A 25236-nucleotide genomic window follows, 5' to 3' on the forward strand; every position below is an offset into this window, starting at 1 on the left:
ATCCATCTTTTTCGACTCGTACCTGCTTGCTCAGCGCAGAAAAAACGGGGGTGCCCCCGCCTGCTCGCGATATTATTTTGTTAATAAATACGTTTTTACATACCTCACGGCGGATCCATTAGGCCTTGTGCTGCACCATGGTCGTGACTCGATCGTGTGGCGCACTTCTTAATATTTAACTCCAGATGTAGTGTTAAAACACGCTTCTGAACACAATTGAATAAACTCCAAAATACAACACAAACAGGGAGTATCCCATAACACAAACTGTATTCAGAGTTAAAAAATAAACTCCATTCGCACTTTTTTGCCTAACTCGGGATTTTTCAACTCCAGAAATTTGCTGTGCATTAAATACACCTGGATTAAAATATGTTTAACAAATCCTACTTCTACATGATTTATAAATGATTGATGTGAAACTACTGTGAAACTAAATGAAGCTGATCTTCATCAACACAAACAGAGCTTGAGAAAAGCAGAGATACACACCGTCACACACACTGATGTCTATATGAGGATTTATTACACACAGTTATTCTGACATGATATTTCACTGACAGAAGTTCAGCTGTGTTATTAATGTAATAAAGAGACAATAAGAGACTCTAGAACATCATCTCACTGTCACTGATTTATCATGCAGCTCAAAGCATTATGGGTAGAAGCTCTCATCAGGCTATTCTCATTCATCAACACAGATTCACTGATGATCCAGGATAAACCCTAAACCCAGGATAGAGCGGCTGAGTGAATGTGGTCTGGACTGTGTGTATGAGGCTCAGTGTGTCTCCGCTGATGCTGTAGAAGGACAGAGTTCCTGCACTGTGATCCACATACACTCCTGTTCTCCTGCTGATGGGCTTTACAGGGAGTTTAGTCTCTATGTCATTGTGCCAGAATGAGTAACAGGAGGAAGAGCAGTCCAAACTCCAGGACTGATCATTAGATCCAAACTTACACTCATTTATTCGTCCCTTCCTGCTGATGCTCATATATGACACTGATATAGACACAGCATCAATCCCACTCCACTCAATCTCCCAGTAAGAGTGTTGTTCACTCATACTCTCTCTACACAACACCTGCTCCCACGCATCAAATCTGCCTGGATGATCAGGATACGACTGAAGCTCTGGGAAAGTGTTAGTAATCACTCTGTTCCCCTCAGACAGGTGGAGGTATTTATTCACTGTGTTCAGATCCAGAGTGAGCTGATGGGAATCTGATGGAGAGAAAACATACCAGAATCAGGAGTTATGAATCTGATCTTTTAATGTAGCTGAACTCTTCATGTTCAGTATATCAGCAGTGTCTCAGTGCAGTTTAATCATCATTCACATGATCAACTCTAAACTCTTCTGTCATGTTGTCTTTCAGCGTCTACAGGAAGAACATGAACACACTCTGTGAGTTTCTCTGCTTGTTTTCTGACTTACAATATAGGAAGTCACTCCTGGTCTTGGGATCAGTGGCTGTGGAAATCAACAGACATGAAGAGTGTGATTATCAAGTCAAGAGAAAGTGATCCTGCATCCATTGCTAACACATGCAGAAATCCTCCAACACAGAAGATATTTAGAGATGTCTCTGCTGTTTACAGAGCCCAGAACCTGACACAGCCACTGTTGAGGGTTTGATATTATTGACATGTCACCATATTTGATTTGGCTTCTGTAGACATGAACTGAGCACAGATTTGATTTGAAAGAGAATAGGACTTAAATTTCACTTTGCTCATCATACAAAGTAATCATATCGCTTCATAAGACTTGGATGAAACCTCAACCTCCTTATTAGTCTTTTTCAAAGAGACATCAATAGATCAATAAATGTCTCATGCTCAATAATTGAATTAGCCTGTATTATAATTCTACTGCTTATTAGAATTTCTGTGAATACATGGAAGCCACATTTTATTAATAAGTTAAATCATAAAAATGCATCATTGATGTTTGGATTTAAATGCTGATTTCACTTAAATTCTTAAAGGAACACTCCACCGTTTTTTGAAATAGGGCTTATTCACATTCTTTCATATATTTAGATAGGTGGGTAAATGCATTTTTGTCTCAGTGCATGCATTGTTTTAGTTTGACAGGGTCGGCGCTAGCTTAGCTTAGCACAATGAATGGAATCCTTTGTTGCCAGCTAGCATGTCCTGAGTAAAAGTGATACAAATTTTTTTTTTAAACCCACGTAATTACTTCTTGTGGCCTGCGTATTCACAACGAGTACAAATAGTGATGCAGATTAACACTAGGTGATTTCTTAGGCAGATATTGACTTGGGACTATATTATGGGGAAGCACAGGCGAAGCACGGCTACTTAGGCGAAGCACTGCTACTTGGGCGCAGAGATATCACGCAACACATGAAATCCCACGACTTCTGTCAACATACCGGTGTGCAACGAGTCAAAACACAGAAGAACAACACGCGTGACCTGCACCGAGTGTCTTCGCTTTTGGATTGTTTTTTTTGAGAAGTTACAGCAAACATGGTAATTATCTGCGTAGCAAAAGGTTGTGAGAACAAGCAAAGGACATACACGAATGTAATGTTTTACAGAATTTCATCGAATGTGGAACTGAGAAATAAATGGCTAGCTGCTCTGGAGATCTGTACTTCAACGCCTCTCTACAAAATCAAACAGTATCGTGTTTGCGAAGAGCATTTTGCACAGGAGGACTAAGTTACTTTGAAAAAATGGAATATGGGCCCAGAAAGACGGTACTACGTCTGAAACATACGGCTGTCCCCATCCCATCTATTTTCAAAGCACAGGCAGAACAAAGTGCACATGTAAGTTGTCTTTTATTACTCTTCCTTATGTTAATCTGTGTCTTTATTCGGTTATAAGATAGATGCTGAGAAGCTGTATATAGACTACGGTTCAAATAACGTTAGCCTCCTCTAGTATAACCTCATGTTGAATTCAACCTGTTTAGCATGAACAACCAAACTAATATAAAAATCGCTGTTATCGTTACCTGTAAAATGAAATGACTGAGGGCTAAGTTAGCTATATTTCTCTCACCGAGTTAGCCTGGTTCTTTTGACTCAGGAGTTTTAGTATAACTACTAGAGAGGAGAAGGCTACAAGCAGTTTACTATACATGTGTCATGTTTAAAATAATCACTTACTCTGTGGACAGCTGTCCGTTTGGTCTATTCGGCGTGGGGCGTTTTTTCCAGTTCACTTTATCACACTGGAAAAAAAGATTGAGTACTGCCGGATGAATCAGCGCCGTGAAATCTGCGGTAAAGTTAGCTGTGACACAACTGCAGGGACACGTTGAGCCTGGTTATCGATGGCAGAAACTTGTCCCACTCGCCACAGCACAGACACTCTATTTCAGTCGGCATATTCCCCCACATTCACACCACCAGTTCGTATTGGTTCTCATCCTCACGTCCTCGGGCTGTTGAGCGATCGCAACCTCCTCCTGTCGTTCTATTTCCACTCATTTTCTGTAAACTCTTGTATATAGGTATGGTTCTGGCTCACACAAAATCAGCCATGTTCATCGCCATTCATGTACTGTTGGGAAAATAGCCAGGCAGCTACTATTCACACCGGTATGTTGACGGAAGTCGTGGGATTTCATGTGTTGCGTGATATCTCTGCGCCCAAGCAGCAGTGCTTCGCCTAAGTAGCCGTGCTTCGCCTAAGTAGCCGTGCTTCGCCTGTGCTTCCCCATAATATAGTCCCAAGTCAATATCTGCCTAAGAAATCCCCTAGTGTTAATCTGCATCGCTATTTGTACTCGTTGTGAATACGCAGGCCACAAGAAGTAATTACGTGGGTTTTAAAAAAAAATTGTATCACTTTTACTCAGGACATGCTAGCTGGCAACAAAGGATTCCATTCATTGTGCTAAGCTAAGCTAGCGCCGACCCTGTCAAACTAAAACAATGCATGCACTGAGACAAAAATGCATTTACCCACCTATCTAAATGTATGAAAGAATGTGAATAAGCCCTATTTCAAAAAACGGTGGAGTGTTCCTTTAAAGGGGTGGTGTGTATGTGTGTGTAACGATCACCAGCTGGCGTGCCTCTGCGAGTCACCAGAGGGCACTCCACACCAGACTGATCACATCACAAACTCAACTTCCCATCATGCCGCTTACCTGGGACTGATTGCACATACAACTGCAGCTCATCCACACTCATCTCATCCACCTGCAGCTCATTCACATACACCCATATAAACCTCTGTCACTCTTCAGTTCACTGCGAAGTATTGCATTGCCCCGGCGTACAATTTCTGAGCGTTTTCCCCTTGTTTGCTGAACGATCTCTGACCTTGGATTGTTTATATCGACTACTGATTCTTCTGCTGCCTACCTCGACTCGGACTGTTATATCGACCTCTGATTGTTCTGCTGCCTGTCTCGACCCGGATTGTTCTTTGGGACTGTGATTCCTGCCGCCTGCCTCGACCCTTGCCTGTTATCGACTTCTGCTTTGTGATTACCTCCGTTGTTCTGTCTGCCCCTGATTTACCCTGCCTGTTAAATATTCTAATAAAGCTGCAAATGGATCTTACTGCGTCCTCCACTTCGTAACAGTGTGTATGTGTTTCCAGGACCACAGAAAGATCCTAAAAAGGAACTCAGCAATTTTAGATCATACGATTTTCTTGTGGTGGGAGCTCTGGAAGTCAAAAGTGACTCAACATCCTCAGTTTAGAGATCAGAATCTATGAGCTGTTACCTTTCAGGGATAAGACCCAAAGTTTGCAAATCTTCAGCCAGAAAGTAAATTGCCCTCTGGAAGAGCAGTTTGGTTTCTGCCCAGAAACCAAGTGTGTATGTGAAGGTTTAGCTCAAAATACCCCACAGATATTCTTATATAGCATGTTAAAATTGACCCTTTTTGAGGGTGAGCAAAAACACACTGTTTTTTGTGTCTGTCCCTTTAAATGCAAATGAGCTGCTGCTCCCGGCACAGGGGGCGGAGCTCAAGTGTGTCCTTGCTCACACACACATGCATGGAAAATTTCAAAAACTTTTAGCCTTTTATGTTCAAACCGGAGTCAGACAATGATGTCAGAGAGTCTCAAGAAGAAGTGAAAACATGTAGAAGCAACAGGACATTTCTGAATGTTAGTTGGTGAATTTTTGTAGCTGATGTGGAGTTATCTTCTAGTCATTTCATACTCTTCTAGTATGAAATGCCATCATACAGTGGGTTTAAGTGTCAACAGTTTTTGTGTGTTAAGTTGATTATTTTTGTGTTTTGTTTATTATTGTTATTTTTTTATTTTATGTCAGTTTTAAATGTCATATTGGATTTCATACAGAGAAATGTAAGTTTTACTTGTTCAAGGTATGATTAAGTACACTAGCCTATATTAGACATCAAATACATAATATACTCTGTTCATGTTGTTACAAATAGTCCTTAAAGTTGCAAAGGAAATAAAACTTTCATATATATACAGTCAAATGGGAAACACTTTACAACGTTACACGTTTATTAATAGCCACACCTGTTAGGAAATATTGTTATCAATACAAACATTGACTGTGTGAATGAAGCTAATTATATATTTGAAAAAAATATATTAATGCAAAAATGTTTTGCATATAACTCTCACCTGAAGACTGTATGGGGCCGATAGTGTCACTGGCTTCACTCACTCCCACTTTACCCACTATCCTGTAGCGGATCGAGTACTGCTTTCCAAACTCCAATCCAGTCAGATTAAAGACTTCCTCAGCGGTGTTTATGATAATCCACTGTTCCTCAGCGCCAGAATCTGCTTTCTCCTGCTGGTACTCCACTCTGTACCTCACAGTTTCTCCAGTTGGGGACTTCTGCAGTTTCAGGGTCACACCGCGCTCCAGGACCTTCATCACTTCTGGTGGAGGAGGCTTCGACACGGGCTGGAACTGTGTGTCTGTCAGCTTCCCTGATTCATACAGATAGATAGAGGAGCCAGGACTGGAGGGATCGGAGATGGCAGAAATAATGAATCGATATCTCTTTTCATCTTTATTAGCCTCTGAAAAACTTCTGAAAAGAGATAAGTTCTCTCTCATCTTTGAGATGACATCAGGATCAGTGAACCACTTTCTGGCAGATGCTAAAGTGCTAGAATTGTGTTTCATTCCCACATCTAGCTCTTTGAACTCATCAGAATCCAGAAACATCTTCAGGGTTGAGAGATACGGGTCTTCATACTTCAGAGATGTGAAGGTCAAGCACACCACAACATCAATATCAGGATTAAAGAGGATGGTGTTGAGATGGTTTGAGTCTTCAGTATGGATTCCCTTCAGTATCTCGGTGTGAGAACTCAAGAGGTTAAGTTCAGCCTTTGCATGACCTAACCACTGGTAAAGCATGTCGGCATTAAAGGGGGAGCTGTGGTGGATCTTTAGGATGTCTTCCAATGACTTTTGCTCCATCTCTCCTCCTCGAATAGCAGGCAAGACCTTGGCCACTTCTTTCAGGAGCACCGTTTCGTAAATGCTAAATGAGCTCTGAAATAAACGGAGCCTCTCTTTGATGTCTTCCAATACATTTACCAGAGTTTTTCTGGAGAGGTCGTTGCATGTCCTCTGTACTTCTCCCAGCCCCTCTATTATATCTTCAGCGTTGGAAACCAGACGTGTGGTGATTTCTCTCTCCAACTGAGCAGCTTTTGTATCCAGTAGAGAAAGAGGATAGAGCCAGACTTTTATTGGAACTGCATTCTGTGGATTCTCCTTCAGTATAGTGGGGAGCTTCTTGTACACCTCTAGGGCCTCCATGAAAGTGGTGGGGTTCTGCTCAAGGCGGACGTCACCATGAAATGTGCAGGCGATATTCTCAGCCACTTTCTTTTGAGTATCTGTCATTTGTACAGCTCCTTGTCCCTCAATGGAAAATAGGGGAATATTCTTGACCATGACATTCAGTCTTCCCTCAATCTCCTGCTTTTCTTCATCTTCTGTAACTGTCCGATCAAACACCATGAAGGCCTGAGCTCCGTATAGTACACCTGTGACCACATGAGTTGCAGTTTTCTGGTCAAAGACCTGAGGGTAGGTGATCTGACCCAGATGGCACATAGTGAGCTGGTCGAATCTTGTGCGTTCGCTGTAATACATTGTAACTCTGGACTGTTGGTTTGAAGATTTGGTGTCACGCAGGAACTTGGCAGATCCTTCCACCTCCACCAGCCCTCCCATGAAGCTGGCCTTCAGGGAAGCACTCACATCCAGGAGACTGGACTTACTAGAGAGAGAGTCGGAGCTACTGAACTTCAAATCTGTCCTTGGCTGTGGATGACTGTCCAAATCTTCTCTCAATGATTTCTTATCCCACAGAGTGACACCTGAAATGAGAAATTACTTTTTAAGTTATGTACGAGTAAGTGATGTACTGTTGAAGAAACATGCAGGTTTTATAGTGTTGTTACACAAGAATTTGTAATTAGTGATGCAATATTTGATGAAGAGGGGAAAATAAACTTGTAATTATTTATATATTTATTTAGGTTTGTAAAGCACCTGGAATGAAGGTATCCTTGCGGCAGTCATACAGCATACCAGGAAACAGAGGTCTTCCTAGAGCTGCCACTTCAATGGTCTGTGATGCCAGGGCTGCAGTAAATAACAAATAAAAGGAATAATTTATACTTAGAATATTTATCATATATTAACAAAATTATAGTAATGAATGAATGTAATGGATAGTAAATGAATGTAATGGATGGTAATGAATACTGTTTAACTCTTTACCCGCCAGCATTTTTGAAAAAAGTTGCCAGCCACTGCCAGCATTTTTGATCATTTTCACAAAATGTTCATGACCCACAGAATATTTTGTTGTATGAATATCTCAAACATGCAAAATTTCAAAAGAAAGAACACACCCTCTGCTTTAAAAAACAAAAAAGGTTTTATTCTAGCTTCATGCATTCCCTTTTAAGTAAAAAAAAAGCAACAATTCGAGCAAAAAGCTGAGAAAATCGCATTTTTGTCAAAGACTACGTCTGGATCTAATTCAGAACGATGATCAAAACATAGATGGATAGAGTAGATTGAGTCAACACCCTCAAAGCTTGCAAAGTCCTATAGCTTGTCCTGGGTCGACTTTTCATTCGGTAACATTAGGCAGTTTTGATTAATGTGATATTTAATGTTGATGAATGAATGCTTCTGCTTCTTTTTCACCTGCGTTTTGATCAGGAGATGCGTAATATGCCCCCTACCGTAAAAAAGCCGGAAGTTTCCGCCAATGGCAGGGAAAGAGTTAATACTGAAGAAATCCATTTTAAAATAAAGATGCAAGCAGCAATATGGGGTCAAGCAAGCACTGAAGCCATAGCAAGCACATGGCATGGCAAAGAAAATGGTCAGAGGAAATACAGAATTAAACTTTTGACCTTCAGGTCAGTATAATTATATCATATAAAATGCTTAATTTGCATGTACACATTTAAAAGACGCTTTTATCCAAAGCAACTTACAATAGAGTCTCTTACATCAATTACCAGAGCGAGCTGTGCTTGCACCTCCTATTCAGGCAGATGCAGCAGTTCCTGCTCTGGGCAGAAACCAAACTGCTCTCCCAGAGGGCAATTTACTTTCTGGCTGGAGAATTGGAAACTTTGGGTCTTATCCCTGAAAGGTAACAGCTCGTAGATTCTGATCTCTAAACTGAGGATGTTGAGTCACTTTTGACTTCCAGAGCTCCCACCTCAAGAAAATCGTATGATCTAAAATTGCTGTGTTCCTTTTTAGGATCTTTCTGTGGTCCTGGAAAGTTTTTTTTTATTATTAGAGGCTCCATTTGAGCTCTTAGAGTCAGCCTCAGAGAGGCTTCTCACTTTTAAGTACTAAAGAAATACTATTTTTGTCAAAAATAAAGTCATCAACTAAGATGTTAGCTGTTCCAATGTTGGCAATATTCAAACTAATGAATACATATGATAAAATGTGCCTATAATCTTTTTTTTTTACAAAGAAAGAGTACACTTGAAATATTGTTGAAATTGTAATTATTGTTGTAATTGTAACCTTTTTAATAAAATAGCAAAACATATTTACAAGATAGATGTAAGCAAAATCTTAAATGGTCAATATAAGTCTTCCTCTAAATATATCTTTTGTCCTTGCATTGTGGCTCAGTCAGTGTCACACCTGAATGAATGGCTAATTATGCAGAGTGGGTGGTGCATTGTATTCTCAGGTGTAAACCACTCCTTGTTCACTCCCCCCTCGCATATTGGCTTTCCAAGCAAAACCTGTCTTACACAATTTAAATCAATGTATTGTTTTAATGTGAACGAAAAAGCAAGACTATTTTCACATCATTTTGAAGCCAGAACTCGAAGCGACAACATCCATTAGTCAAAAGTCTTATTGACACATATTTAGTATGTGTTTTGTGGCCTTATTTCAGCAACTTTCTTTTTTTTTTTTTTTTATAACTACGCATAAACATTATTCTCTTAAAAATACAAACATCTACATGCATGTTGCTCACATATTATGGTAGCCCTGTTTGTGCTATATAGAGTGAATTTACACCTTTGCCATTATCATGTTTATAAATAACTGAAAAAAGCACAAATGTCAGGGCATGTCAAAACATCCCAAGGGCCCCAAAAACACCTTAGACCCCAGAGGGTTAAAAGCTGCTAGATCTGCTTATTTTTCAACCCTATTAGAAGAAAATAAACAAAACCCTAGGTATATATTTGAAACGGTGGCTAAACTAACGAAAAATAAAGCTTCAAGCCCAGAAGTTTCCAAGCAGCACAGCAGTAATGACTTTATGAAATTCTTCACTTATAAGATTGATAATATCAGGGACAAAATTATAACTATGCAACCGTCTACTACAGTATCGCATCAGGCAGTGCATTGTAGTCTCCCTGAGGAAAAATTTGATTAATTCGTTGCTATAGGAGAGGAAGAATTTTGCAAACTCGTAAATTCATCTAAATCAACAACATGTATGTTAGACCCTATACCGACTAAGCTACTGAAAGAGATGCTTCCAGAGGTCATAGATCCTCTTCTTAATATCATTAATTCCTCTTTGTCTCTAGGATACGTACCAAAAAACTTTAAGCTGGCTATGATTAAACCGCTTGTTAAAAAAACGCAACTTGATCCTACAGAATTAGTCAATTACAGGCTGATCTCGAATCTACCTTTTCTGTCAAAGATATTAGAAAAAGCAGTATTTTCACAACGGTGTTCCTTTCTTGAAAGAAATGATATCTGTGAGGATTTTCAGTCCGGATTTAGACCGTACCATAGTACTGAGACTGCTCTCGTTAGAGTCACAAATGATTTGCTCTTATCATCCGATCGTGGTTGTATCTCTCTATTAGTGTTACTTGATCTTAGTGCTGCATTTGACACTATTGACCACAACATTCTTTTAACCTGTTAAGCTGCAACGCCAATTTTGAAAAATCCCCAGAAATGACATACCCAAACTGAAACAGATACAGTTCATGAACCCTTTGCACTAAAAGCACACGTATGATCTCATTTGAAAGCTGACACCTGGTAGTTTATTGTAAATGTAGAATTAATTATTGTCATAATGAAAAAAACATTTTTTAAATAGCTTCAAAGTTTCGTAAAGTTATTAGAAATTTATTTTTATTAAACATATTCATGAAAATAAAATTGAAGTGGGCCCTGGAGCAATCTAGAAATGCACTGCAGCTAAAGCCATATGTGTGACCATGTTATATTTAAAATCTGAAAATGATAAGTCTAAAACTCTGTATTTGGTTAAATGTTTTTCAAGATCATGTCAAATTACTTTATTTTGATTAGACTCTAAAAATGCTACTGATGTTTAGCCATCATCTAAGTCATCTATTCAGTCTATTGTCTCTATTGTTTTGTGGTGCAAACGAGCCCCATTCAGTCTCAGTCTCCCCAGTACACATTCACACACCTCTCCAGCCTGGTTATGGTTCTAAATATGCATATCTTTTGTCTGCATTATAGTTACTAACGACTGGCTATTCACAGGCTATTCATAGGGTTTCAATCCCTAATTTATTTTATCAAAGTTCTCACTTATATTTGAAACTGTATCAAATGCACTAAAACATTTCAGAAAAGCATTACTATTTAGAAAAAACCCCCATAAAAGAATAACTTCTAGGTGACAGGTGCACCTGAGCTAGCTAGCATGTTAGCTTAGCACACCATCAATACACGACCATTTATGAGATTAAAACTATGTTTGTGCTTCAAACTTATTTTATAACGCAAGTCGATTGTTTTAAATAATCTTCTGTGATCTAATTTGGCTTCAGATAAAAAAAAATCAGAAAGAAAATATATTATTTATAGTATGCACGATGATAAAGTCTATATCGATTAGCATTACATTATAAATATAATCTATTATTATAAAAATACCTGGCATTGCTTGAAGAACACTCAAATATCAAATATCATTTGCAATCATGTTTATTGTCTTCAAAACGACTATATCTGCATATTACAGCGATCTCTGTGTTAGCTTTGTGTGTAGCTGCTATCAGTGACGTCCTTGAAGGTCACATGATTATGTCTCTTCTTCATGTTCCATATATGGAGTATTTTTGTGCATATAGCGCCCTCAGGCTATAGGTATGAATTGAAAACACAGCACATCTCAGTAAGAAGCGCTCATAATGATTACATCGACGCATTTGGGTATAAATTCAATAAATATTATTCCTGTCTATAGAAATATGATGTGAATCTATGAGAATATATCAATATTTCTCCAAGTCTGCACATTTTTGAGCTAAAAGCCCTGAGGGACGTTGTTTTGTGAATCGCTGTCATGACAACAGCACAGAGTTTTTTTTTCTGAATGGACCAGCTGACGGTCATAATTCATATTAAAGGTATCAACGCATTTTTCCATTTCATAACTCCTGACACAAAATAAGACATAACTGTCACTATAAGTTTCTCAGAATACAATAGTTGTCAAATACTGAAACTTGAGTCTTATATCTTTTTAATGATGTATAGTTTGTCAAGGTAAAACATTTAATCTGATAGTAACTTTGAACTAAATAAATAAAAAAACGCTTCAGTGCGCCGACGCACTGGTGAGGGTTAACAGGTTAAATAGACTAGAAAACTATGTTGGCATTAGTGGAATTGCACTAGCATGGTTTGAATCATACTTATCTAATCGTTATCAGTTTGTAGCAGTAAATGAAGAGATGTCTCATTGATCACAAGTTCAGTATGGCGTACCACAAGGCTCAGTACTAGGACCGCTGCTGTTCACTCTGTACATGCTACCCTTAGGAGATATCATTAGGAAGCATGGAATTAGCTTTCACTGTTATGCCGACTATTATACTGATAAAAGAGGTCAAAGTATATAGAGCTAGATCTGAGTATATACAAATATATTCAGCTCTATATTTCTTCAAAACCTAACAAAACTTACCAATTCACAAAATTAACGGAATGCATAGCTGTATAAAAAATTGGATGACTAGTAATTTCCTACTTCTAAATTCTGAAAAACAAAGATTCTAATTATTGGACAAAAAACTTCCTCACGTAATAACCTAGAATACTGTCTAACACTTGATGGCTGCTCTGTTAAGTCTTCGTCGTCGGTTAGGAACCTGGGTGTGCTCTTTGATACCAATCTTTCATTTGAAAGTCACGTGTCTAGTATCTGTAAAACTGCATTTTTCCATCTTAAAAATATATCTAAATTACGTCATATGCTCTTATTGACAAATGCGGAACAATTAGTTCATGCGTTCATGACATCAAGGCTAGATTATTGTAATGCTCTACTGGGTGGTTGCCCTGCACGCTTAATAAACAAACTACAGCTGGTCCAAAACGCAGCAGCTCGAGTTCTTACCAGAACCAGGAAGTATGACCATATTAGCCCAGTTCTGTCAAAACTGCACTGGCTCCCTATTAAACATCGCATCAATTTTAAAATATTGCTGATTACTTACATAGCACTAAATGGTTTAGCTCCGCAGTACTTGAGCGAGCTCTTAACGCATTATAGTCCTTCACATCTATTGCGATCTCAAAATTCCGGCCAGTTGATAATACCTAGAATATCAAAATCGACTGCTGGCGGTAGATCCTTTTTACTATTTAGCACCAAAACTCTGGAACAATCTTCCTAACATTGTCCGGGAAGCAGACACACTCTGTCAGTTCAAAGCAAGATTAAAGACACATCTCTTTGACCTAGCATTCACATAATACATTATAGACTTCTATAATTCAATGTTAGGCTGCATAGATTAGGTCAGCCGGAACCAGGAACACTTCCCATAAATCCTGATGTACTCGTTACATCATGAGAATGGCATCTACGCTAATTTTAGTGTCTTTGTTTATCCCGAGGTTTTCCCGCAGCCTGCCGGATCCGGGCCGTATCCAGATCTGACGAAGGACCTTCGCCTGGACCCGATGACAACGCAGTGCTGAAGTGCCAACTAGTCTCTCCCTATGGAGGATCCCTTTACCACTCCAGATAAAGCATTTTTGGGAAAATTCGTTTCGCGTACCTACCCCGAAGTGATAAAATAAAATAAAATTCTATATCAAAATTGGTAGGGAAAACCCGGTACTTTGTTTAGGCTTGGTCTGTGGGGAATTCCAAACCTACGCACATATATTCAAACGCACATAACTATAGAACCAATTCTTAATGCGCATGTGAACGCCATCAGCGTTTCTCACACGTCAAAGTCTGTATAGAGAGGATGGTGTAGTCTTAGCAGCCCTAACAAATAATTGTTAAGACGGAAGCAAATCAATCAAAACTAACTTTAGCTGGAAAATAACTTTATTAAAGAACCGCTATAAAGCCAAAACAAATCTGTTACCATTAATTATACGTTTATCTCTGTAAAGCTGCTTTGAAACAATCTACATTGTTAAAAGCGCTATATAAATGACGATGACTTGACTTGCATTGACATTGCTCAAAAGAGTAGGAGATCTGTCGGCCCTGTCAGTAGCTTCCTCCTGCTTAGACTTTCCCCCAGGTATGATCAGAGCTATTTTGCACACCTCCTGTAATCGGCCACCCTGTCGTACTTCCCTTCGCCGCATGAATTGCTGTAGCAATAGAGAGACTGCATCTACTATATCCAGTCCAGGCTCTTAGGATTTATGTCGTGCCAGTGGCGTACATTCTCCCAGTTTTTTTGCAAGTGTGGATATATGCAGGTTGGAGTAACGAGCATTAAGAAAGGTTGGGGCATGCCGAATGGTAGGGGCGCGGAGAAGGGTCTTTAATATTGGTCGTGAAAGTTGTCGGCCAAGGTGTGCGGCAGGGTTAGTTTCTGATGTAGCAATTGACCTGTCGGCACACCTCCTTTCTGCACGCTCATTGCTCCAACCTGCAGCTACCCCTGTCTTGTTTTCTGGTCTGCTTTAGTAACACAGTCACCAAGCAGTGTCTTGTCCCACTGGATTATAGATGCTATCGCTCTGTCCTATGAGGCTCTCGTAATGGCTTTGCCTCTGGAAATCCACAAGGAGTATAGCATCTTCTATAGCTCTATCTAGGGGTGAGCCCTTAAATAAGGTTTGTGCTGCAGCCGGCTGGCCCTCTCCGCACACATTACTCAGGACTTACAGTATGGACATGGGCTCAACCCCAGGGTCACAGGTCCTTCAGGGTTTGCCAAGTCATGTCTGCATTCAACAGTTGTCTGTGTCAGTATTACACAGCCTTGTTGGGCAGGCAATCTTCCTCAGTGTGGCAGCGTTGGTAATGACATTCCCATAGTGTCAATGCCATGACAGCGTTGAGTTCCCTTCGAAAGGGAACGCCTCAGGTTATGCTTGTAACCTGGTTCCCTGAAAGGGGAACTAGATGCTGTCATGGCGTTGACACTATGGTAATGTCATTACTGACCCCTCTTAGGGAACTGGGTTACAAACGTAACCTGAGACGATTTTTCCTCCAAATGATATTGAATCTGTGCAGTGATATTTTTGATAGCACATTCACATTTTGTAACAACATTTCAATCTTACCTGGATGTTTTTTGTCTTCGTCTGCTAAGAAATGAAGTCCTCTGGTGTCTTTGTTTAAAATCTGAAGTTCATCAGGTTTGGGTTGTAACACTTCCTATTTTTGAAGGAATGGTTCATAAAATAATAATAATAAAAAAAAAAAAAACTTCCACAAAGATTTTTTATCTTTTAATCTCATGAAATTCATCTGGTTACACTTGCACATTTTGTCTGAGGGAGTGCACTTACCTGTGCATTCACCACAGCTAGGGTCGCCAACCATAGATATGTACAGTAGATGTAGCTCGGCTGATTCAGGTATGTCAAAAGTGCCGCCATCTTGGAATCGTCAACAAGGAGACCTGTTTGAATGTCAGTGTGAAGGAGATGCCTGTCACAACCTTGTCTTGTTTAGTTTCATTGTCATATTCTGCTTAGTTTTCCCTGTCACCATATGTTCTTGTTTTTTGTTTGTTGTTTCTTAAGTGTTCCTCTCTAATTATTTATAGTTATAGGCTGCCTGTATTTTTCCTATAAAATAAAGGTAAAATTATTATTATTATTTCTATATTATATTTATTCTTAAATACTGTAATTTTATAATAATGAAATGGTGTTATTACTACAATTATAATTATTTTTTATATATATTTTTTATTTAGTACTACTACTAATATTAATCATAATAATTATTATTAGTCATATTGATCTATAAGCATCCATTTTTTGGGGCCAAATTGTGCAACCCTAAAAGTAGGCACAACAAACCTGGTGTTCTTTATCATTTTTTGTGAATGTTTAATCTCAATTTTCACCACAGTTTAGCCAGATTTCCCCCCTAAATTGTGCAGCCGTAGTTGCTCCTGATATCAGCTTGTTCACAGTTGTTTTGTTCATCAGGGACCAGATGCCACTGATGAGTCCTGCTGACTCAAACTTTCACACGAGTCTTTAAACTGTTTTCTCTGATCAAGTCAAGTCAACCTTTATTTTTATAACACATTTAAAAAGAAACAGAAGTTGACCCAAAGTGTTTTACAGATCAAGTAAGAATAAAAAAACACATTTAAATACAACATCATACATTCTATCAGCTTCAAAAACCCATTTCATGATCTATTCAAATGCCAAAAAAAAGAGATATGTTTTTAAAGAAGACTTAAAAATGGCTAGCGAGGAAGATGACCTCACATAGAAAGGAAGACTAATCCATCATTTCTGACCCTTCACCGAAAAGGCACGGTCACCCTTAGATTTATAACAGCAACGAGGAACTGTCAATAGCAATTGGTCAGAAGACCTGAGTGCTCTAGTTGGAGAGTCTGGGCATACACTGAGGAGGAGTAAGATTCTATGTAATCTTGTATTATCCTCGCAGCATGTCAGTTATGTTGTGATGCGCTATTAATTTATTGCATGGCAATATGCATGGATGAAATTATTGCATGGCAAATGAATTATACATTTTATAATAAAAGTAGACTTTCCATAATAATAATAATAATACAATAATACAAATAATAATTTTATATAAAAAATGAAAATGCTAAATCCTCTTGATATTGATAGCTGATGCTTGTTTTGACAATATCTCTGGATACACAATATCATGGTCTATTGGTGCAACCCCGTCAACGGGGGTTTATCGCACATATTTCACACGTATAGTGTGAGCAGTGAAGTCACAGCTCGATGATCGGACCGTATAGTGTGAGCACATAAAACGTGAGCTTTGGCTTTACATCGCATGAGATCTACTCATTCAGTCTGAGTAGGTAACTTTGCTGAAATCGCACGGTGTATGCCTGCCTTAAGGGTGTAAAAGGTCACTTATATATTTGGGTGCGAGACCAATAGTGCCTTGTAAACAAAAGTCAAAAATTTTAAATCAACCCTGAATTTCACTGGAAGCCAGTGTAGAGATACTGTCACAGTGTCTGGTTTGTGTTTCCTCGGGTGTCCACTAGAGGTCTCTTCCCCATACGTTCACCTTTACTTATAGAACTGCATTTCCCATGATCCTTTGTCTGTTCTCATCACTCATCATTGCACGCAGCTGTTCCCCATTACATTGTTAGTTTCTGTGTATTTATAGCCTGTCTGGTTAGTGTTTGTCACAGAGTTGTTGTTGAATGTCATGCTACACTTCCAAAGTCTGTTTCTCGCCTGTTCTTGTTTTGGCTCTTGTTTATTTTGTGTTATTGTTTATTGGACTGATTAATGGATTTCGACCCTGGCATGGATGACTATGATTCTGATTACTTTGATTTTGACCTTTGCATGGATGACAAAGAATTGGATTGCCCTAACAATAAATATACTGCTAATGGATCTTACCATTTCCCATGTGTGTTCCGTGACAGAACGACTCCGTCCACTAATAGATCCAGCAGTATGGACTTTCGTGGATCTTCCCCAACCGCCCATAAGGGGAGTTCACAGGTTGAAGAGATTCCCCCCCCGTATGAACATTTTTCAGTGCCTGGCATTGTGGGCCCGCCAGACTGAGGAGGCCATGGCGGTCAACAGCCCAGAGCTCCCTTTGCCGCTGGTCCTGTCCAGCCCGAAGCCTGCACCTCGCCATAAGAAACGGCGGAGGAGGAGGAGGAGGAAGACTTTCTGTCTCCCTAAAATCCCGGAGATCGTCCCCGTACTGTCCGCTGTCGTCCAGGAGGTCGTTCCCGTGCAGTCCGCTGTCATCTCGAAGATCATCTCGGAGCTGCCCACCATCAGTCCTGCCACGGTAAAGAGGGCTGTCTTCCTCTTTTATGCAGTGGCAGTACTCAGGGGCGTCGGACTGGGGGGATAAAGGGTACCGAGTTCCCAGGGCCCGAGGCAGGGGGGGGCCCTTAGAAGTCAGTTTTCTATACATACATATACATGCACTAACATTTGTATAGCATTTATGTACAAATAAAAAAGTTCCTGTGCAAAACTAAACTTGTAGTTAGGAACTGGTTTGGTATAAAAAAGTCATTTTCATGCTGTGCAGGGCCCCACCACCCCTCTCGAATGAATGTAAATGGTACGACTCGCAGGTCAGGTGCTTCTGCTACGGACCCGCGGTGAATCAGTTGATGAGAGACAGGAGGAGCTGGAGTGAGCTGTGATAGGAACTAGGAAGACAGGGGAAGAGTCATGTTTTTCCTTAAGAAAGGAAAATAAGGGGCTCAAAAACGAAAAGAAAAGAAGATTAAAGAGAGAAAGGCAAATGAGGGCAAGCAGTTGCTCACTCAGTTTTTTTTAAAAGAAAGGTGAGCTCCAAATGCATCATCGAGCATTGACATTGTTTTAACATAAATATCTACTCCAGGTAGAATAGCATACATTTATGTTCGTACTCTGTTTGAATAATATACCAATACTTTATAGTATCACACAGGGATGCAAACAGCGCGCTTTTCGGCGCCTCGCGCTTTTTTCACGTCAGTTTGGGTGACAAAGTCATCTGAGGCCATTCCATAGCTTAATGTGAGGGACAGATGTCGTATTACATCATTAAAGTTTACGGAAACTCGTTTTCCCTCCTCTGCGGCTGTCAATCTCCATTCAGTAACAGCTAACTAACGTTATTCAAACAGCGCGCGCGCCTCTGTCGGTTACAGCAGGATGCACGGTAAAACTCTCTCCAATATGATATATTAACATTATAATGCTTGATCTGTAGAGAAAAGGCTGTGGATTTGCATAAAATGACTTTATTTTGTTGGAGTTTGTTGCTGTTTTTAAACGACTCGCTACCGTGTGCCTGTTAGATCACAAACAGCACAAAGACTATGAATCGGCATCAAACGCACAATAACTGGAATTTAAAACTGAAGAAACAAATGATCAATAAACTGTTGGACGGATAAACACTAGGATTTGTGTGCTCGACATGTCTTCGCTTTGTGCCGTGAACTTTTAAATGCACACTTGCTGTGACTCCATGTCGCTTTGAGCACATCATTCTGCACCCGCGATGCGCATACGCGCTCTGTTTTGAAGCGTTTCATATTATCATGGTTTTGCGCACTGAAAGATTATTAAAAGCCTATATTTTTTTATACCTAGCCTGCTCAATGCATTTAAAATAAGCATAATTTAATTGTGTATTATTTCTGTGTAGTGTAGCGTAGGCTATATAAATACACTTCTAAATTCTTGACATTAATATATAAATATAAAATTGAGAAATGTATGATTGCCTAATTGAATTTTATACTAATAGTACTAATAGCAATTTGTTTTTATTAACGTGTAGATTTGATAAAATTACTGTGCAGATTTTTTCAAGAATTACTTTTTGCTGCTGATTTATAGGCCTACACTCAATAAGTTTAATAAAAATACATAATAATACATTTATGTAATATTTAAAGGTGTTAACCGTAATCTTACACTGCAAAAATCAGATGTTTACATGAAAACACTGTATATTTCCCTCCGTTGTCAAAATCTAACACCCGCAAAAACACAGATCGTTAGCGCCTATTTTACCGCATTGCTATGCAAATTAGCTCGCGTACGCTCTTACATTAAGTACAGAATTGTTCTCAGTTTAATGCACATCTTAATGATTGAAAATGACTAATTTTAAAAACGTAATTCAAAGACTGAATGTCTAGTTTGGCGGTTAGTGTACCCTGTGATTCTATAGTCTGCATTTATTTTAAACAGACAAATAATCATCAATTAACTTGTACTTTTGACAATAAAACAAAAATATATTAATCAGAGTGTGGCTTATTTTGTTTACATTTTAAGTGTTTTTATGATAAAAATGCAATACCCCACCCATTGGTATCACTATGGTATTTGGTACGGGGGCCCAGCAAGATGGTTTGTACCCAGGGCCCAAAATTTGGTGCTACGCCCCTGGCAGTACTACATGCATGAAGGAGACACAGCACATCAGCCGATCCAGAGACTGTTCAGGTCACGTCTGCCGAGCCAGTGTCTCAAATTGTGCATACACAAATTCCAAGTCAGTAAGGGAAAGGAAAGTTTTTATTTTAGCAATTGATCTCAGATGGTAAAAACTACTCTTTACAACAGCACTGGTCTGCTTATTGAAAAGTAGAGAGTCAAAAATCACTCCAAGGTTCCTCACATGATCTTGTGAGTTCAACGATAACGGGCCTAACTGGACAGCTAGGCCAGGTTAACGAGACAAGAAGGAACCTAAGATCAAGACTTCAGTTTTGCTCTCATTTAATTGCTCTCAATTAGCCAGCCAATGTTTGACATCTTTAAAACAATTTAAGGCATTTTCAGATAAGCAATTTTTGTCTATACTCACTGGGAAATAAAATTGGGAATCATCGGCATAATAATGATAGGATATGATGTACTTCTGAAAGATAAAGCTAAGGGGAAGCATATACAATGAAAATAACAGGGGTCCCAAAGTTAACCCCTGAGGGACACTACATAGTAGCTGAGCCGGAAAAGTTTCCCAAATTCACAGAGAATGTCCTTTCTTTTAGAGAGGATGGAAACCACTGGAGGGTTGTCCCCTGCATGCACACCATACATTATGAACTATTTAAAAGACTATCATTGTTGACTGTATCGAACTAAGCAGAATATAATTTGTGACCTTCAATAATGCAGATTCAGTGCTGTGCAACATATCTGAAACCAGACAGAAATGTATCCAAAATGTTAAATGTATTTAGAATAAACAACTCTCTCCAAAATCTTTGACATGAGAGGCAGTTTGGAGATTGGCGGTCTGTAGTTCTCATGTATTGCCAATGTAACAGGTCAAAGAATGACAAGTATTTTTGCAACCTTTCATCTTTTATTTTCTATTGTTTGTGAGTTTATTTCACCAAAATATTGTATTGTTCAGTCATGTCACGGTAGCTTATAGGTATTGGGAGAGTAATTTGTTATGTAAGTGCACTCTCTATTGGATGTGAGATCATATACTGATTTTTCGCGTTCTTTTCTCAGTCTGCATTCTACTTGATTGAGAGAGGTATGTGTTTGCGTCAGCCAGGCCCGGGGTGGGTAATCGGCCGCTTCTCTTTTGGGCCGGTCGAGGAAATATATATATATTTTTTTTCACATTTGTCACATTAGTTACATTAGGCTACACGCTCCGCATTCTGACACTGCAGCGCGCAGCCGCTGCATGGGTTGTACCATGTGAGCCTCAATTATCACCCCGCAAGAACAACTACAGTGCTTTACAACTATAGAACAAAAAGAGTTACAAAAACTTATCACTTCATCTAAACCAACAACATGTTTATTAGATCCTATACCCACTAAACTACTGAAAGAAGTGTTACCTGTAGTGGAAGAGCCTCTCCTCAATATTATTAACAAATTTTTATCTTTAGGTCATGTTCCAAGCACATTTAAACTGGCAGTTATAAAACCTCTCATTAAGAAACCACAATTAGACCCACATAATCTAGCAAATTATAGACCCATTTCAAATCTACCTTTTATGTCTAAAATACTAGAAAAAGTTGTGTCCGCCCAACTGGGCTCTTTCTTGCAAGAAAATGACATCTATGAAAAGTTTCAGTCTGGATTCAGACCGCACCATAGCACTGAAACTGCGCTCGTTAAAATCACAAATGATTTACTTTTAGCTTCTGACCAAGGCTGTATCTCAATACTAGTTTTACTTGATCTTAGTGCTGCGTTCAATACTATAGATCATACAATACTCTTAGATCGACTACAAAATTATACTGGTGTTCAAGGACAAGCATTAAGCTGGTTCAGATCATACCTATCTGACCGCTACCATTTTGACTATTTAAATGGAGAAAAATCTATCATAATTCCAGTAAACTATGGAGTGCCGCAGGGATCTGTGTTAGGCCCTCTGCTATTCTCAATATATATGCTGCCACTTGGAAATATTATAAGGAAACATGGAATTAGTTTCCATTGTTATGCTGATGACACTCAAATCTATATTTCATCACGGCCGGATGAAAACGCTAAATTATCCAAATTGACAGAGTGCGTTAAAGATATAAAAGATTGGATGATGCTCAATTTTCTTTTATTAAATCCAGACAAGACAGAGGTAATACTTATCGGTTCAAAAAAACGCCTACAAAACCTCGCTCACTACAACTTTAACATAGTAGGATGTCCTATTACTTTATCCTCTACAGTAAAAGACCTGGGTGTTATACTCGACTGTAACCTGTCTTTTCAAAATCATATTTCATATGTTACAAGAACAGCCTTTTTCCACCTTAGAAACATTGCTAAGCTACGTAATATGCTATCAGTTTCTGATGCAGAAAAGCTAGTTCATGCATTCATGACCTCGAGACTAGATTACTGTAATGCTTTATTAGCCGGTTGTCCTGCATCCTCAATAAACAAGCTACAGTTAGTCCAAAATGCCGCCGCTAGAGTTCTTACGAGATCAAGAAAATATGATCATATAACACCAATTTTAACATCACTACATTGGTTACCTATAAAGTTCTGTATTAATTACAAGGTATTGCTACTGACTTATAAAGCCCTAAACGTCTTAGCTCCAGTCTATTTAACGGATCTTCTATCGCCCTATAATCCATCGCGCTCTTTAAGATCACTAAATTCAAGGCTTTTGGTCATACCTAGGATATCTAGGTCCACCAAAAGAGGGAGAGCATTTTCATATTTAGCTCCAAAACTCTGGAATAGTCTTCCTGATACTGTCCGTTGCTCAGACTCGCTCTCCCAGTTTAAAACTAGATTAAAGACGCACCTCTTCACCCAGGCATTCATATAATACTTTTAATCTTACAGTTAAATCCGACCTCTAGGTCATTAACGCCAGAGGAGAACTGGCCCCCGACTGAGCCTGGGTTCTCCCAAGGTTTTTTTTTCTCCATTAGGTCACCTGATGAAGTTTTTCAGTTCCTTGCCACTGTTGCTTTTGGCTTGCTCAGTTGGGGATATTTAATTTAATTAATCAATCAACAATACTATTGATCAGCATTACCAAACGTGGACGTTTTCCACTAGAAACAAACACTGATGTTTTATTTTTAATTTAATACTGTGAAGCTGCTTTGATACAATCTGTTTTGTGAAAAGCGCTATATAAATAAACTTGACTTGACTTGACTTGAGGGAGTTCTCCCCTCACTTCCCATAGAGTTGGTTGGGTCCTGAGCCCGTCTTTTCCAAAACGTTTTCTCAGGCAGGCTACCGCGGCACAGCCGGCGCCTACCGATAGCTGGGCCGGCCCTCCCGTAACGGTACGCGTCGCAAAGCTGCCAACTCTCACGCATTCACCGTGAGACTCACGCAATTGACACTTTTCACACGCTCTCACGCCACACATCCATTTTCTCATGCACAGAACAATAGCGAAGCAAAGAGGACACGGAGACCGACAGACTAGACAGAACAGGTTACTTATGATATAAAAAAAATCTCAGCTCTCAGATTCTGTCAATTTTATTACGAAATTCAAACAATAAATACCGTTTTGACGCTTGTAAATGTGACGTGACCCTAGCGGCACGTGAACCGATCATCTCTAGGCCTACTAGTAAAAAAACACGAACACTGTTGAAAGATACAGTAACGTTACAACTTACCGAAATGTATATTCCTCATACATAATATCGATCAATCAGTGTTTAATCAGCTCAATAACATAACTGGAGAACAATTATGTCACATTTACCTCAGGAAAGCCATTTAATGAACATAAGCTATAGCATGTAGTTGGCAAGAAAAAAAAAAGAGCTATAGAGAGTATTTAGCTAAATAGGTGTTCTATATTACATATTTATTATATTTTTACTTATATCATTAACCCTCTGGGGTCTGAGGTGTTTTTGGGTCCTTGAGATGTTCTGACATGCCCTGACATTTGTGCTTTTTTCAGTTGCTTATAAACATATTAATGGCAAAGGTGTAATTACACTCTATATAGCACAAACAGGGCTATCATAATATGTGAGCAACATGAATATACATGTTTGTATTTTTGAGAGAATAATGTTTATGCATGGTTATTGAACAAACTAAAAACTAAAGTTTCTGAAATAAGGCCACAAAACACATACTAAATATGTGTACATAAGACTTCTGAATAATGCATTTTGTCGCCTAGAGTTTTTTCTTCAAAATGATGTGAAAACCATCCTGCCTTATCATTCACATACAGCAATACATTGATTTAAATTTTGCAAGACACTTTTTGTTTGGAAAGGCCATATGCGGAGTGGGCGTCAACGTTCCAACACCATCATGCATATTTAGTGATTCACACCAGGGAGACAATGGCCCTGCATAATGGGGCTGCATACTTAATGAGCCTTTCATTCAAGTGTGTCACTGAGTTAATTCTCATACTGTATTTTCAGTTTTGGAATATGTATCCTCTCTCCAAACTTGTCACTAATAAAACACAATAAAAATGATTTAAAGAAAAGACTTATATTTACCTTTTAATAGTTTGTTTACATCTACCTTGTAAATATATTTTTTTTATTAAAAGGGTTACAATTACAACAACAATTCAAATGTAATATTTCTTTGTAAAAACCAAAGTATACATTTTATCATACATATTTCAAAGTTGAGGATTCATTACTTTGAATAATAGCCTAAGCTACATTGGAACAAACACTATAACATATTATTTGATGACTTTATTTTTGACAAAACATATACTTTATTTAACATATGAGCAAAAATTGGCAAACAAAAGCTTATTTCAGGTGGCAGATATTTTACAGTAAAAATGTATAATCTATCCAAAACTAGTCAACGAAATGTTGTCTTTCAGATGTCTGTAACATAGGCCTTTCGTTTTTATTATAAGAAATATAAATGTTAATTTGCAGTTTAAAACGTTGCTTATACAAATACATTTTATTTCAACATATTTCAGTCGATTTTTACTTATCTCAGTATAGAGCTGGTAAGTCCCGCCCCTTCCGTAAAACCCCGCTGGACCTCAAAGTTGAAAAACCGTCAATGCAAGTGAATGGGAGAAAATAATTATTTTCTGGTCCCGTTTGAATTATGCCATGAATGTGAACATATGTTGTCTGTGAATTTTTTATATAATCTTTCATGTTACAAGTTTGACAGTATATGGTATGATTCGTCGGCTAGCAGTTGTGGAAAAGACATAACGAGAAAGACTACATGTCGCCTATGTGACGTCACCCCATAAAGTTGACTTACCCGTGGTTTTCGCCAACCTCAACGATTTTGTCCTCTCCCTGAAAGAAGGCGGTGAAGTGCACCAAAGACACAGTCATGT

At 38.8% G+C, this 25236-nt stretch overlaps 1 protein-coding gene across 1 annotated transcript in view; it reads right to left on the reverse strand.

Moving 5' to 3' along the window:
• Window positions 1–358: 358 nt before the first annotated feature.
• Window positions 359–25236, reverse strand: part of LOC309496985 (stonustoxin subunit alpha-like) — a 49485-nt gene continuing 24607 nt past the window's right edge. Inside the window, exons 2-7 of the mRNA XM_082167195.1 lie at window positions 15246–15358; window positions 15018–15111; window positions 7509–7601; window positions 5609–7333; window positions 1440–1475; window positions 359–1225 (exon numbers count right to left, since the gene is read on the reverse strand). Coding sequence (XP_082023321.1) covers window positions 693–1225; window positions 1440–1475; window positions 5609–7333; window positions 7509–7601; window positions 15018–15111; window positions 15246–15335 — 2571 coding nt within the window. The 5' untranslated portion in view covers window positions 15336–15358 and the 3' untranslated portion in view covers window positions 359–692. The remainder of the gene's footprint in view (window positions 1226–1439; window positions 1476–5608; window positions 7334–7508; window positions 7602–15017; window positions 15112–15245; window positions 15359–25236) is intronic.

The sequence above is a fragment of the Leuciscus leuciscus genome (assembly GCF_965113295.1).
Source record: "Leuciscus leuciscus genome assembly, chromosome: 4".
In the NCBI taxonomy this organism is placed as follows: domain Eukaryota; kingdom Metazoa; phylum Chordata; class Actinopteri; order Cypriniformes; family Leuciscidae; genus Leuciscus; species Leuciscus leuciscus.